The sequence below is a fragment of the Strongylocentrotus purpuratus genome, unplaced genomic scaffold, assembly GCF_000002235.5.
Source record: "Strongylocentrotus purpuratus isolate Spur 01 unplaced genomic scaffold, Spur_5.0 spur5_scaffold_14, whole genome shotgun sequence".
Taxonomy (NCBI): Eukaryota; Metazoa; Echinodermata; class Echinoidea; order Camarodonta; family Strongylocentrotidae; genus Strongylocentrotus; species Strongylocentrotus purpuratus.
In genome coordinates this window covers 19,419,361-19,431,440 of record NW_022145599.1, presented here as the reverse complement: position 1 = coordinate 19,431,440, position 12,080 = coordinate 19,419,361, and the positions used below count along the sequence as shown (strand labels likewise).

The 12,080-nt window shown below is 36.6% G+C and overlaps 2 protein-coding genes across 2 annotated transcripts in view; both read right to left on the bottom strand.

The window, feature by feature from the left end:
• Window positions 1–12,080, bottom strand: part of LOC115923520 — a 30,017-nt gene that overhangs the window by 15,097 nt on the left and 2,840 nt on the right. The window contains exons 2-6 of the mRNA XM_030984394.1: window positions 8,439–8,551; window positions 7,736–7,789; window positions 6,633–6,713; window positions 5,219–5,287; window positions 4,220–4,519 (exon numbers count right to left, since the gene is read on the bottom strand). Coding sequence (XP_030840254.1) covers window positions 4,220–4,519; window positions 5,219–5,287; window positions 6,633–6,713; window positions 7,736–7,789; window positions 8,439–8,517 — 583 coding nt within the window. The 5' untranslated portion in view covers window positions 8,518–8,551. The remainder of the gene's footprint in view (window positions 1–4,219; window positions 4,520–5,218; window positions 5,288–6,632; window positions 6,714–7,735; window positions 7,790–8,438; window positions 8,552–12,080) is intronic.
• Window positions 497–3,069, bottom strand: LOC115923522. The gene is made up of 3 exons (XM_030984396.1): window positions 2,431–3,069; window positions 1,435–1,668; window positions 497–953 (listed from the first exon to the last, which is right to left on the bottom strand). The coding sequence occupies exons 1-2, from the start codon at window positions 2,733–2,735 to the stop codon at window positions 1,467–1,469; spliced, it is 507 nt and encodes a 168-aa protein (XP_030840256.1). The 5' UTR covers window positions 2,736–3,069; the 3' UTR covers window positions 497–953; window positions 1,435–1,466.

Genomic DNA, 12,080 nt, shown 5'->3' with positions numbered 1-12,080 from the left:
GAGTGAGAGATGGGAATGTGGAGGAGGAGAAAGAGAGGAGGGACAGAGTGAGAGATGGAAATATGGAATAGGAAACAGAGAGAGGAAGTGGGATAGAGAGATGGGAATGTGGAGGGTGGAAGAGGAGAAAGAGAGAGGAAGAGGGACAGAGTGGGAGATAGGGTTAAGGTTTATCCTTTTTGGGAGGATAGATTTGATGCAAAATAAAGGATTTCCTGGATTTATTACGATGCTTACCATTTATCACACATTTGAAATTTCGTCAACCGCAATTCCCTTCTCTTACTCTCATTATTCCTCTGTCTATCTTTGTTGTGTCCATGCTGTTATTTCTCTTTCTCTCAATTTCGTTTTCTCTTTCAATTTCATTTTCTCTTTCTCTCCCCTTTTCTGACTCGGCAGGTTGACTGTATATGAAATGCTCAAATTATTAAAACAAATTACATTGCAGGGTGTATAACAAAAGAGAAGGAACAAGGCATGTTGTGTTTTTTTGTTTTTTTTTTTGTTGCTTGTTTATATAGATTTCAACATTCTTCCTCATAAGAAATCGTTGCTTGATCACAGTTTTGCAAAAGTTCGAATATCAGCTCTTGGAAATTAGAATCAAATGTCGAGATCAAAGTTCATAGCAACCATACCATCATGAGAAGTTCAAACAATAGTATTTGTGATGAATATGAAGATGAAAGCCGATGATCACAAATAACGTACAGAAGATGGCTGACAATCACATAGAAGATGACAGTCATTCAAAGTTCGCAAGACAATAGTTGATGTTACATCCTCATCTCAACCGACGCAGGATGGTCCCTTTGTACTGACCACGTCCATCAGGATACGCTTCCATTATTGAGGCATGGACACATGCTGGCAGTTGCACCCTGATGTCCTTCCCGAGCCAGCCCCAACACCATCTCACGACTTTCCTGTAGGCCACATACCTGTATTTTCTGTAAAATAAAAAGCAATAAAAAAATTTCATTATTTTTCTTAGGATAGATGTTTTGATGTCAAAATATTAATTCTTTATTAATTAATTCAGGAAAATAAAAATGATTAAAAAAAACTAAAATGACCAAGGGTTAGTCATTGTTTGTCGGGCGGTGGGGGGCAACATTCAAAATCGCATATAAAGTTTGTGTTTCATAACTACAGATTATTGGGGGGGGGGGGGGGTAACATGCTAAAACTCACAAACCGGTGGTCATTCTTGCCTATTTGTATACATTTCCTGAAAAAGTGCCCCGAAGCACCTGCAGATAAGGCAGCTAGTACACCAGTGGTCACCAGGCAAGAATTTTGGTCAAAACTAGTAATTCATCTTGCGGTGACTCAATTCGTTTTGAAAAGTTTCACCCAATAAACTTTCAAAATCAATCCATTTATTTTTTTGCCCTTGCCAAAATGATGAAAAGGAGAAACATAACTTACTCATTGTTCCTGTCCCCAAATGCTTTGGCTGCTCAGCGCCACCTATCTGTGTACTCCATCCATCCGATGTACAATGTTGTCGCATTTAGGATGGCCGGCTCAAACTCCTCAGAATCCACCAGACAACTTGAACCCTGTCGATCAGCCTCTGCCTTGACCTCTGCAATTTCCTGACAACAGACACAATCACCTTCATTGAAAGATGGAGGCACACGACATCTTCCACATGTACACCTTGAAATACAGAAAGATTCAAACAAAAATCAATACACCTACTATAATTTTATAAATATTTTATTACAGCTTCCTGATAAATATAAAAATGACATCGTTCTCGTAGTCGTAGTATGGTAAGAGTGCCCAAGGCAGTGCCTATGTCTGCGCACCCACGTAAATGCGCGATATTTATAGAACAAAACATCAAACTGACACCAATTTTCAATCTTAACCTCAACAATTCATTTAGATACCAAAATTTGTGAAAATAATTGGGAAGATTAAAAATGAGTTTTAGCAAGTTTCATTTGCCACCCTGAAAATTTCAATCATTGTCAAAAAAGAAAAGTCTGAACAGGGGGTTGTCCCTGGTATGAAACTTCACTGTGCTTGATTGAATTGCGTGCAAAATAGTGAGTGCGCAGACATGGGCACTTTTCAGTTTTGCTACACAAAATGACGAGCCCGTCTGAAATTCATTAAAAAAAATTGTTCTTGTGAATAATTTGTCGAGTTTTTTTGTTTCAGTAATCATTAGAATATGAAGAACGGAATAACAATGATGATTCTAAAAATAATATCTTACTGTGTAATGAAATCGAGGTCGAATTTTAGGTGCGCAGACATAGATCTAGAGAATCATTTTAACAAGTTAACTTTAGAATTAGACATGCCATTTATGACCGAGTCTAGAGATCTACGGTATTTGATTTCAATTTTGGGGGGGAATAAATATTTAGAATGCACAACAAATTCAATAAGCTTATAAGTCTTAATTACCAATCCTCGACATTTTCATGAAGCCGATTTGCGTTGTTGGCCCTTCCAGCATCGCCAACATTTTGCCCAGGTTCACCACGAGGTAAAGGCTCATACTCCCACTCGACGATACGCCCGTGTTCTCCGGCGTCTGCATCACTTGCATCGCTGTCGGTATCACTGCTGCTGCCAGTACTGTCCGGACTGTCACTACTACCACTGACACTGTCATTTTCACCGCTTTCCCCGCAACTGCCATCCTCCTCACACTCAAATTCCATAACTAAATCATCTTGTGCATCTGCCCTGACGACTGGGGTAGCCATTCTCTTTAGAAAGACTTCTCAAAACTTCTCAAACTTCAATCGATAAAAAGCAGAAAGGATTCACGGTATGCCTACGCAAAATCAATGTAGATCTCGAACATCGCGCGGCGAAGAATTATAGCAAACAATTCGAGTCTACACGAAATGACGTCACCCAAGTCCGTGCGGCGCGGGGGCTCTTGACCGAGGCGAATTTGGGAGGGGGCGGCAGTTGTACTGTAATTTTCATTTTTCTCAGTAATGAAAGGGTATTTAATTTTTTCTTTCTTGTATTTGTATTTTGTGTTTCATTAGCCGTCTGTGGATGTATGGTTGTTTACGCTCCGGTCAAGGTCTTTAAAAGCCTATTTGACATTATCATATAATTGAATTGTCCATATACTTGTTTTATAATAATAATAATATAATAACGGCCATTTGTACTGCGCCATGTCTGTCAGATTTGACACTGGGCGCCCCATTATGAATTTCTAATGTATTTTACTGTTTTTCAATTCTTATGTATTTTATTGTTTTAGGACTTCTTATACTTAAGATCATTATCTGGATCAATTTACAGTTTGAGTAAATGATAAATCTAGTCTAAAGAATGAAACATTACTGATTCATAGACCCAAACAAGAAACTTCACTTTGCCATTTGTTTGGTAGACAAGATGACAAAAATTTCAATTTTCGGCTTGACCTTTGGTCACAAAAGGTCAGGTAACTCTCTAGCATTCGCATCCTACTGATTTCCAAAAACAGCAAATAGCGGTTACAGCACAATCCCCGAAAATGCAGGGGTGGGCTGATGCCCCCCACCCCCCAGTACAGTAAGTGTTAAAGCTACATAAGAGTAATGAAAGATAATGCAGCTGTCGTACACGAAAACCCCTCACAAAAAGTTCTGCAATTCAAGTTTGAGAAAGGGTATCTCTCGTTGTATTAAATGATTAAATGATACTTCAGTTTGGCACCATTGGAAAGCCTGTTCATTCCCCTAGACAATGATGCCCAATTTTTATAATGTAATCATGGAATATGCAGGACACCTGAATATCTGACCAAGTAGAAAGTCAAATCTTGCAAAATGCATTTTTGTCAACAGTGAATTCTTCATTTGTTTAGAGATAAGATTGTGTTTAATTGATATCAATTCTGATTGAATGCCAATGCAGTATTCTCATATTCTTCTGAAGATGAACTTATTTCAAATGATTTTGAGATATCAAAACAAGAAATTTTACCTATAATTTTGTGAGAGGTTTATATCATACAAATGAGCCAGGAAAAAAGAGTTTTAGCCAAACCAATAAGAATGACCAACAGTCACTCTGTATTTCAAGTTTAACTACCTGCAAGCTTTCTATAAACAAAAAAGGACAATAATACGTTGGATGAATATGGGAGATTCTTTTAGGGTTTATGTACATTTTTTGCCCAGTACATTATGTACAAAGGCCATGAATTTTCAAAGAAACTGTTTTGAAATATGAACCTCACCTCTGAACTGCTTCTGCCAGTAGTAGAATCTTGACCTCACAATTCCAACGACTTGATGCCAGGCTGTGGCACACACCTGCTCCAAACCGATGTTGTAGGAGAATTGGAGACTTTCATTTTCAGACCGAGAAGAGTGGGTTCTGAAGTACTCCATCAGCCATGTCCTCTGATCACCCAGCGACTTTTCCTTAAAAGCGATCCGAGCTGCAGCTGCATCTGCTCGTGTGACTCTTGCCAGACAATCTGTTGAACAACATCTTCCGGCAAGGACAGTTATAAATGTCTGATGACCAGTTCTAACTGCAAAAGGGGAAGTAAAAAACAAAGCAGTTACGTCTCCATTGTTGTAAACAGGCATGAAAGCCTACAAGAATAACCAAATCTTTGTGCGGCATAGCCAGCTTATGTACATGTATGAATGGAATGAAGTAAAATTCTCAAAATTTATTCAAGTTGCAACTTCTGAAGGACTTTACTTGCTTTGAAGTACAATATAATTTGGATCGCCATGCAAAATTGAAATATCCCGTTGTCAAATCCACTTGTTACCATTTACCTACAGAAGTCTTTGGCGATTGCCATGGTAACATTTTCTAAATAATATCATACATGTACTTACATGGTTCATTAAAAAACTGCCGTCTACTATAATAAAGGGCCGTTCTCATAAGAGCAGGTAAACCTCCTCAACATTTGCCCCCGCGGTAAATGAGAAAACGATGCAGTAATAAACCTATCAGACTGTTCACATACGAAGAAGCATCTCCTCCAATCAAAACCTAAGCAATTTTTATTTTGGTTCCTGGAGGCAAAAATATTTGACCAATCACATGCCAGGAAAATGGGATGTTGCATTGTTGCGATGCGTATTGCTCATCTTGATTGCCCGGTTTACACGCCATTTTGGGGGGTCAATGTGCAAACTTATTTACCGCAGGGGCAAATGTTGGAAAGACCCTTAAGAATTACTTTGTTATATCAGATTGTTTGAGTAAGTACCTCTTTTTTTCTGCTCTTGATCACTGCATGATGATTCCAGTTGAAATGTCACATGTCTTCTCTTTTTTCCTGTGCAATGATATAAAAAATGAAGAATGACTTAACTATATCTTGTATAATCATTATCATTATGTTGCAGTATAAATGGATACAAAAATCTTAATTGACTCAACTTAGCTTTTTGCTAAGGGGGGGGGGGGGGGGTTGCAGGCGCAGGATTTTGGTAGACCCCGATTAACAAAAAAAATTCAAACCAACACACATAAAAACATGCTTTGTCCAATGGGGGGTAGGGGGGGGGGGTAGGGGGGTACGGACGGACAACCCGAAAACATGAGGCAGAGGTGGAGGCATAACAAGTCTTATCTAAAATGTTTGTGGTGAGAAAAAGTGAGCCAAAAATATGAACCGTTTTGGCCAAGATTAACATCAATTTTTGCTAAAATGTGAAGTTTTTTCAAAGAAATTTAGCCTAATTTAGCCCTAATGACATGCCAGTTGGATGAAAGAACAGGGTAAGCTCATTTTTTTAATACCAGATTGGTAACACAAATATTTTTGAAGATATAATATAGATATATTGACTGCTTTGAGATGTGTGTACTAGCTTTTTTTAGGCTAGCAAAAATATCATCAAATATTGACTACTAGCTAAAAAACAACTGGTCAATACTGATCAAATTACAGTCTTTCTACATCATGCCTTGGTTATTATGCTGATTACTCAACAAATACTCTTTTTCTAACAGAATCATTTAAATTGTTCAATGTCTAGCACATACATGTATGGTATTGACACCCATCCCAGGTCATTTCCTGCCCTCAAATAAAATAAAAGGCCCAGTCACAATATGGATAACAATTGACTTGAAATAAGCTCATGGTTCAAAATTTGGTTCATATCCACTTGGTCTACTACCAGTTGGTCTAATTCCCACATCATCTAACACTAACATGGCTAAACCCATTTGGTCTACTATCACTTTGGTCTAATTGCCGTTTGGTCCAATCATCACTTGGACTAATTCCCACTAAGGCTGATTGTCATTTTGTCTAATTATCAAATGGTCTAACTACCATTTTGTCTATAATACTTTTCCCCATTTTGCCAAAAGATCATCTGGTCTATTACCAGTTCATCTAATCAGATAGACTAAGTGGTGTTAGACCAAGAGGGTATTAGACGAAATGGGATAGCCTAACTGGGAATTAGAAGAAATAGGAAATGGATTAAGTGGCAATTAGACCAAATGGTTATTAGACCAACTGGTTATAGACAAAATGGGATATTAGACAATGTGGGATGAGACCAAACGGGCATTAGACAAAGTGAGAGTAGACCAAGTGTCAATTCACCCAAAATTTCATACAGCTTTATTGAACACCAATTACTCATAAGTGATGTTACACTAACCCCTTTTCCTTGGAATATGGCAAGCATCCTCATCTGCATCACTCTCAAGTTCAGTGATAAAGATACCAGGAGTCCAGGGACCTGTAGGAATTCAAATGAAAAGATGTACATGTACATGTATACCACATACGCTTAACATAATACAATGTAGGTAAGGGCATAATACTTGTCTTTTACAGATACATTAAGCCCTGCCATGCTAATTGCTAACCATGCATGGTGTTATTTTTTTCAAAGACAGCAGACAGTCAGCTGTACTTGTGCTGTCCAATACGGATATATAGCAAATGAAGGGGAAAAAAGAATAGACCAGGCAAGCTATGTGACATGCTCACAGGAAACTTTAATGTTAATGTGAATGGAAAGTTGCAATATTTATTATTGACATGCAAATACATGTACGTGTATGATATCTTGTCAGATTTCACCTTTTTTTTTGTAGTTCAAATTGTCTTGGTGTTGTAAAAACATACACATTCCTGAATTAGATAGAATTGAATACTTTTTTAATTATCTTTTTTGTGTAGCAAATAAGAATTTTAGTGAAAATTGTAAGTACAAAATTTTAATCATAGTGTAAACTGTAAAAAATTAGTGGGCCACCTATTCTACACTGACAACAGTAAGGCAGATATATATATATATATATGTACAATCAGATGCAATAGGAAAATGGTATTCACTTTCATGACCCAATTAAGGCATTGACCAGCACACTTAATCTTGTCTATTGTACTATGTATACTACATGTATGAGCTGAATAGCTACTCATCATAGGGGACATTGCTTTTGTTTTCATTGTTTGGCACTCTTCTTTAGTTTACGGAAAAGTCATTTAAAGGAAGCTTAAATACCAGAACGCAGAATATAAACATGCACACGCAAAGCAAAAGCTCAAATTCTGTCAAATTACAAAATGAAGACAAATCTATAGAACTGTTTTATTCAAATTTGGGGTTTTACTTCAATATAAACGCAGGAATAAAGTCTTTTCTCTTCAATGATACTTTAAGTCATGTTTAAGTTTTTGAGTTTTTCTTCATTCTTTAAAGTTTGTTCTGCTTTTCCCCAAAACATTGTATGGAATTTTCCCAGAACATACCTGTCTCACAATGTAGATCCTCATCAGCTTCACTCTCAAGCTCTGTCTGGAGACCTAAGTACATTCATAAATATGATATTGCTTAAATGGTTTACATTGTTTGGCACTCTTCTTTTATTTTATATGGAAAGGTCAATGAAAGGATTTAGCTATTCCTAGAAATGAGGGATACATTGTACATGTAGACAACATGACAGACTGTGTAAAAGCTCAATTTCTGTCCATGTTGCACAACATCAAAACAAATCTGTTTACAATTTTGGGAAAAACAAGCTCTGAAAAAACTAGGAATTGTAATCGTCCAAAACATTACAGCATACATGTATTATGTAACACCACTATGATAATAAATAATAGTATTGTTGTTAATATTATAAATTCAATTCAATTCAATATGCTGTGAATTTAAAATACACTGAACAATAGCTATGAAAGCTGAAGATATTTACACAATTATCACAATGATCTTTGAAAATTCACAGTACATGTAGGCCTACTACTACTGGGTGTTTCCATAACCCGACACCCTAATCCTAAACCTAATCCTAACCCTAGGGTTTAGGGTTAGGGTGTCAGGTTATGGAAAGACCCACTACTACTAGTTCTCATCTATGTCCATTTTGCAAACTTTCGCTGTGCTACATTTGTTTCTGCATTCACTTACAGCACATTATTTAAGAATTCTTTCCCATAATTTACTTACCTGTCATCTGTGTGTTTGGAAGAGCATCATCAGGCTCAGCTGCACTCTCCAACTCTGTCAGTGGATCCAAAACAGCCATGTTTCTTCAGCATGAAGCACTAGATCTTGAACAGCTAGAATACATAAAATAAACCCCAAAGAACTTTATCCGATACTCTATGGGTTACTGGTTAAGGAGTTAGAAGAACTTAACGGGTCTACCCTCGACGCGCGGCACCCAACTCGACTTGGGTGCTAAGTGCGTTTATTCATGTGCGCGCACTCAGTTCCTGCGTATGTACATGTAACTCTATGTTAGCAACCCAATGCACATGCACGTGGTAGACGCAGGCCCAGGTGTTTGGTATATATCTATGGGCAAATGTAAACTGTTTAGTTCTTCTAATTCTTTAACAAGTAACCCATAGAGTGTCCTTAAACTTAAAGATAAACTTTAGTACTGGTAATGCGCTTGCATTGTGAAAGTAGAGGTGTGAAAGGATCAGAAACAGTTGATCATGTAGCATGTAAGTATTGGTGTGCACTGCAAGGTTCTGGAGTCATCAAAATCATAATAAATTTGACCGAGTCTTGGTAAAGTAACAAACACTCACATAGAAAGCTATATATGGGACAACACACATGGTGTCGGGGATGGTACTACCTTGGTTTCCTTGTCTTTCTATGCTCATTACTCAGCCAGTATACATTTTCTTCCAAAATTGTTTGGCACATGTCATTTATTTGTAATCTTGAACATTCAGTGTAAGTTTCGTTTGATTCTGTGAGAATTAATTTTTTTTTTTTACCAGTACTGGAGTTTATCTTTAAATGTATGATCAGAGGGAATAAATCAAAGTTTTACATTTAAACATGAATTAAAAACTCAATTTTTAATAAAAAACATATAAGGCACTACCTGCATAGATCTAGACTAGTCTAGGCTAGACCGAAATATCAGTGTTTATGTTGGCATTGGATGCCCTGAGATTGGATTTTCTTTAAAGTCACAAGAGTTATCTGGTGGGGGGTGGGGGGTCGGTGCATTTTGGCAATTTCCTTTTATATGGTGTAGTAGTTCAAGTACTGTTGTTGTTTATCATCCATTGTTAGACCCCTTTGCAACTGACTTATCCTGACACTTTTTGTGTCTTTGCACGGTTTGGTGAGCATAATTTTAGGGGACAAATTGCAATGTTCAAGCCTCCTAAATTGGAAAAAAATTACAAAATCCCTTCAGTTTATTGAAAAAATTCACATCAGATCTTGTTACCAAAATGTATCATCAATTGTTCTGTAAACACAAGAGGTAAGTGTCAGTGTCTTTTTGATAAAAAGTTACGCCATTTAGATTAAGGGGGGACATACATATGATGTGTATAGGTCAAGATCTATATACATCTAGCCTACTTGATGTAGTATTATAACTAGATCAACATGTATGTCTAATTTAGTCTTATTACTCTGAAGTATTCTTCTACTAAAAGTTTAAGATTTATAGATCTATTCCACTCATCCACTGTATAAGGTTATAACCTAGACATGTATCTGAAGATACTTCGTCTAGTTATAACCTTGTACTCTTTTACTAATATGGGTATGGTAAGGCGTAAAGTTATAGATCTAACCACTCATCCACTATATGAGGTTATAACCTAGACATGTATCTGAAGACAGATACCTCGGTCTAGTTATAACCTTGTACTCTTTTGCCAATATGGGTATGGTAAGGCAGGCCTGTAAATGGGATTTTTCAGGGGGGGGGGGTGCGTAAGTTGATAAAACGGACCTTTGATACAAAATAACTGTTTGCAGAGGCAGATCCAACATTAACCATTTTTTCTTCAGAGTGACCTGAAAGCAAGGCATTTTAAGTGCCTCCTTTTAATCCTCATGAACAGGGAATGTATCTCCTTAAACAAATAATGCGAGTGCAAATCGTGAGTGGAAATTTTCATAAAGTGACCTGAAGTCAAGTAGGCTAATCATTGCACTTTTTGAGTTTAAATTTTCCATGAACATACATGTATAATACCCCTCCCTTCTCTTAATCAATCATGCGAGCGCAAAACACGAGGTCATTTTTTTATATTTAAAGCAACCTGAACACAGGGAATTTTAGGCTCATGCACTCCTCTAAATCCTGATGAGCAGGATATGTATTTCCTATAAAAAGGGGCCAAAAGCCAAAACGCAAAGGCATACTGTGTGCAAAAAGAAGCATTTTCACATTTCATATGATCCCTGAATCACCTCTTTAAATATTTCCATACATGTAAAGGTGTAAACCAAATATTACGCTAGCATTCAAAGCCATTTTGGTATGCCCTGGGCGGCACCATGATGATTCCATTCCCCCCAATTTTTGACGTACATGTATTTATGGACAAACCCTTACTGGTCTTTCACAATCATAAACGAACTGTTTGTGTAGTATATTAAATTAAAAGAAATGTGCAGTGTTAGAAACCTCTTGCATTGCATTTATATATTTAATATGTAAAATCCCTTTCAAAATAAAATTCTAGCAACGGTTCATCCCGAAAACTGCATGAAAATCATGACATTAACTGTTTAATCAGAACGAGGATGTTAGCAAGCTTTGTAGATCTTAATTTATCCACATACATGTAATTGTTGAAGAACTTTTTTTTCACAGTACTCCCGTTGTGTTAGATCAGCTGTACGATCTGCATAATGAATGAAAAAGAAGTCTAGTCATTCATATGCTGGTATGCAGCCAATCTTACACAATGGGAGTTACAAGCTTCCTAACAATATAACTGTTATTCTATCGCAATGTTTAAACCTAAAATTTGAGTAAAACAAATAATGTTTCTATCATTATATTATTTTTATGTATTTGTATAGCGTATTTTATATCAAAATTGTATCTAGATCTAATTAATTTTAAAGGTAATATGGAATGTTATCAAAGTCCAAATATACGTCACAGACTTGCATGTAGGGGGTCTCACTACAGATCATAAACATGCCAGCACCCTTGATAGCAGACGACATCGCAAATGCCTATTTTTCAAAATATTTGCCAGTTTGATGTGGGGTACTCAGTGGGCGTTTTTTGGTGATCTATGTATCAAAGGAAGGCTTGTGGTAAAAATTATATATTATAATTGATGAAATTCTAGTTTTGGTTTCATTTAAACAAATAATGCGAGCGGAAATTTTTTCATATAGATCTAGTTACCTGAAAACAGGGCATTTTAAGCGCTTTTTATAATCCTCATTAACAGGATCCTGTTAATCCTCCCCTGATAAATGGTCCACATTAATTACAATAGGTTCTTTTAAAAAAAGTGGGCCTTTCAGATACTTTTTTTTTTTGGGGGGGGGGGGTGCATGCCAATACTCTACAATGTAAACAGATCTAGATCTAGATGTAATATGTAGGTCTAGACCTAACTTTGTTAGATCTATAAAAAGTATAATTCTATTCTCATCTAGAAATTTAAACAAGTCAAAAAAGTGAAGAAAAAAAATCACAAATTTCGAAAGTCTAACACACAGTTAGCAGCAAGAAAGTGTTGCCATAAAAAATGCCTGAAAAAATATTTGTGGTTTATACAACATTCTTCAAGACTTCATAAACAACTGTATTATTAGTATGGTAGAGGTACCTTAATCCATGCAGTACATTAATCC

What these genes read in the sequence shown, in the direction of transcription:
- LOC115923522 (XM_030984396.1), bottom strand. Translation starts at nt 2,735, where the DNA reads ATGGCTACCCCAGTCGTCAGGGCAGATGCACAAGATGATTTAGTTATG. An exon ending in CATGAAAATGTCGAGGATTG is followed by an intron (nt 1,669 to 2,430) that starts GTAATTAAGACT and finishes CTGTATTTCAAG; the next exon opens with GTGTACATGTGGAAGATGTC.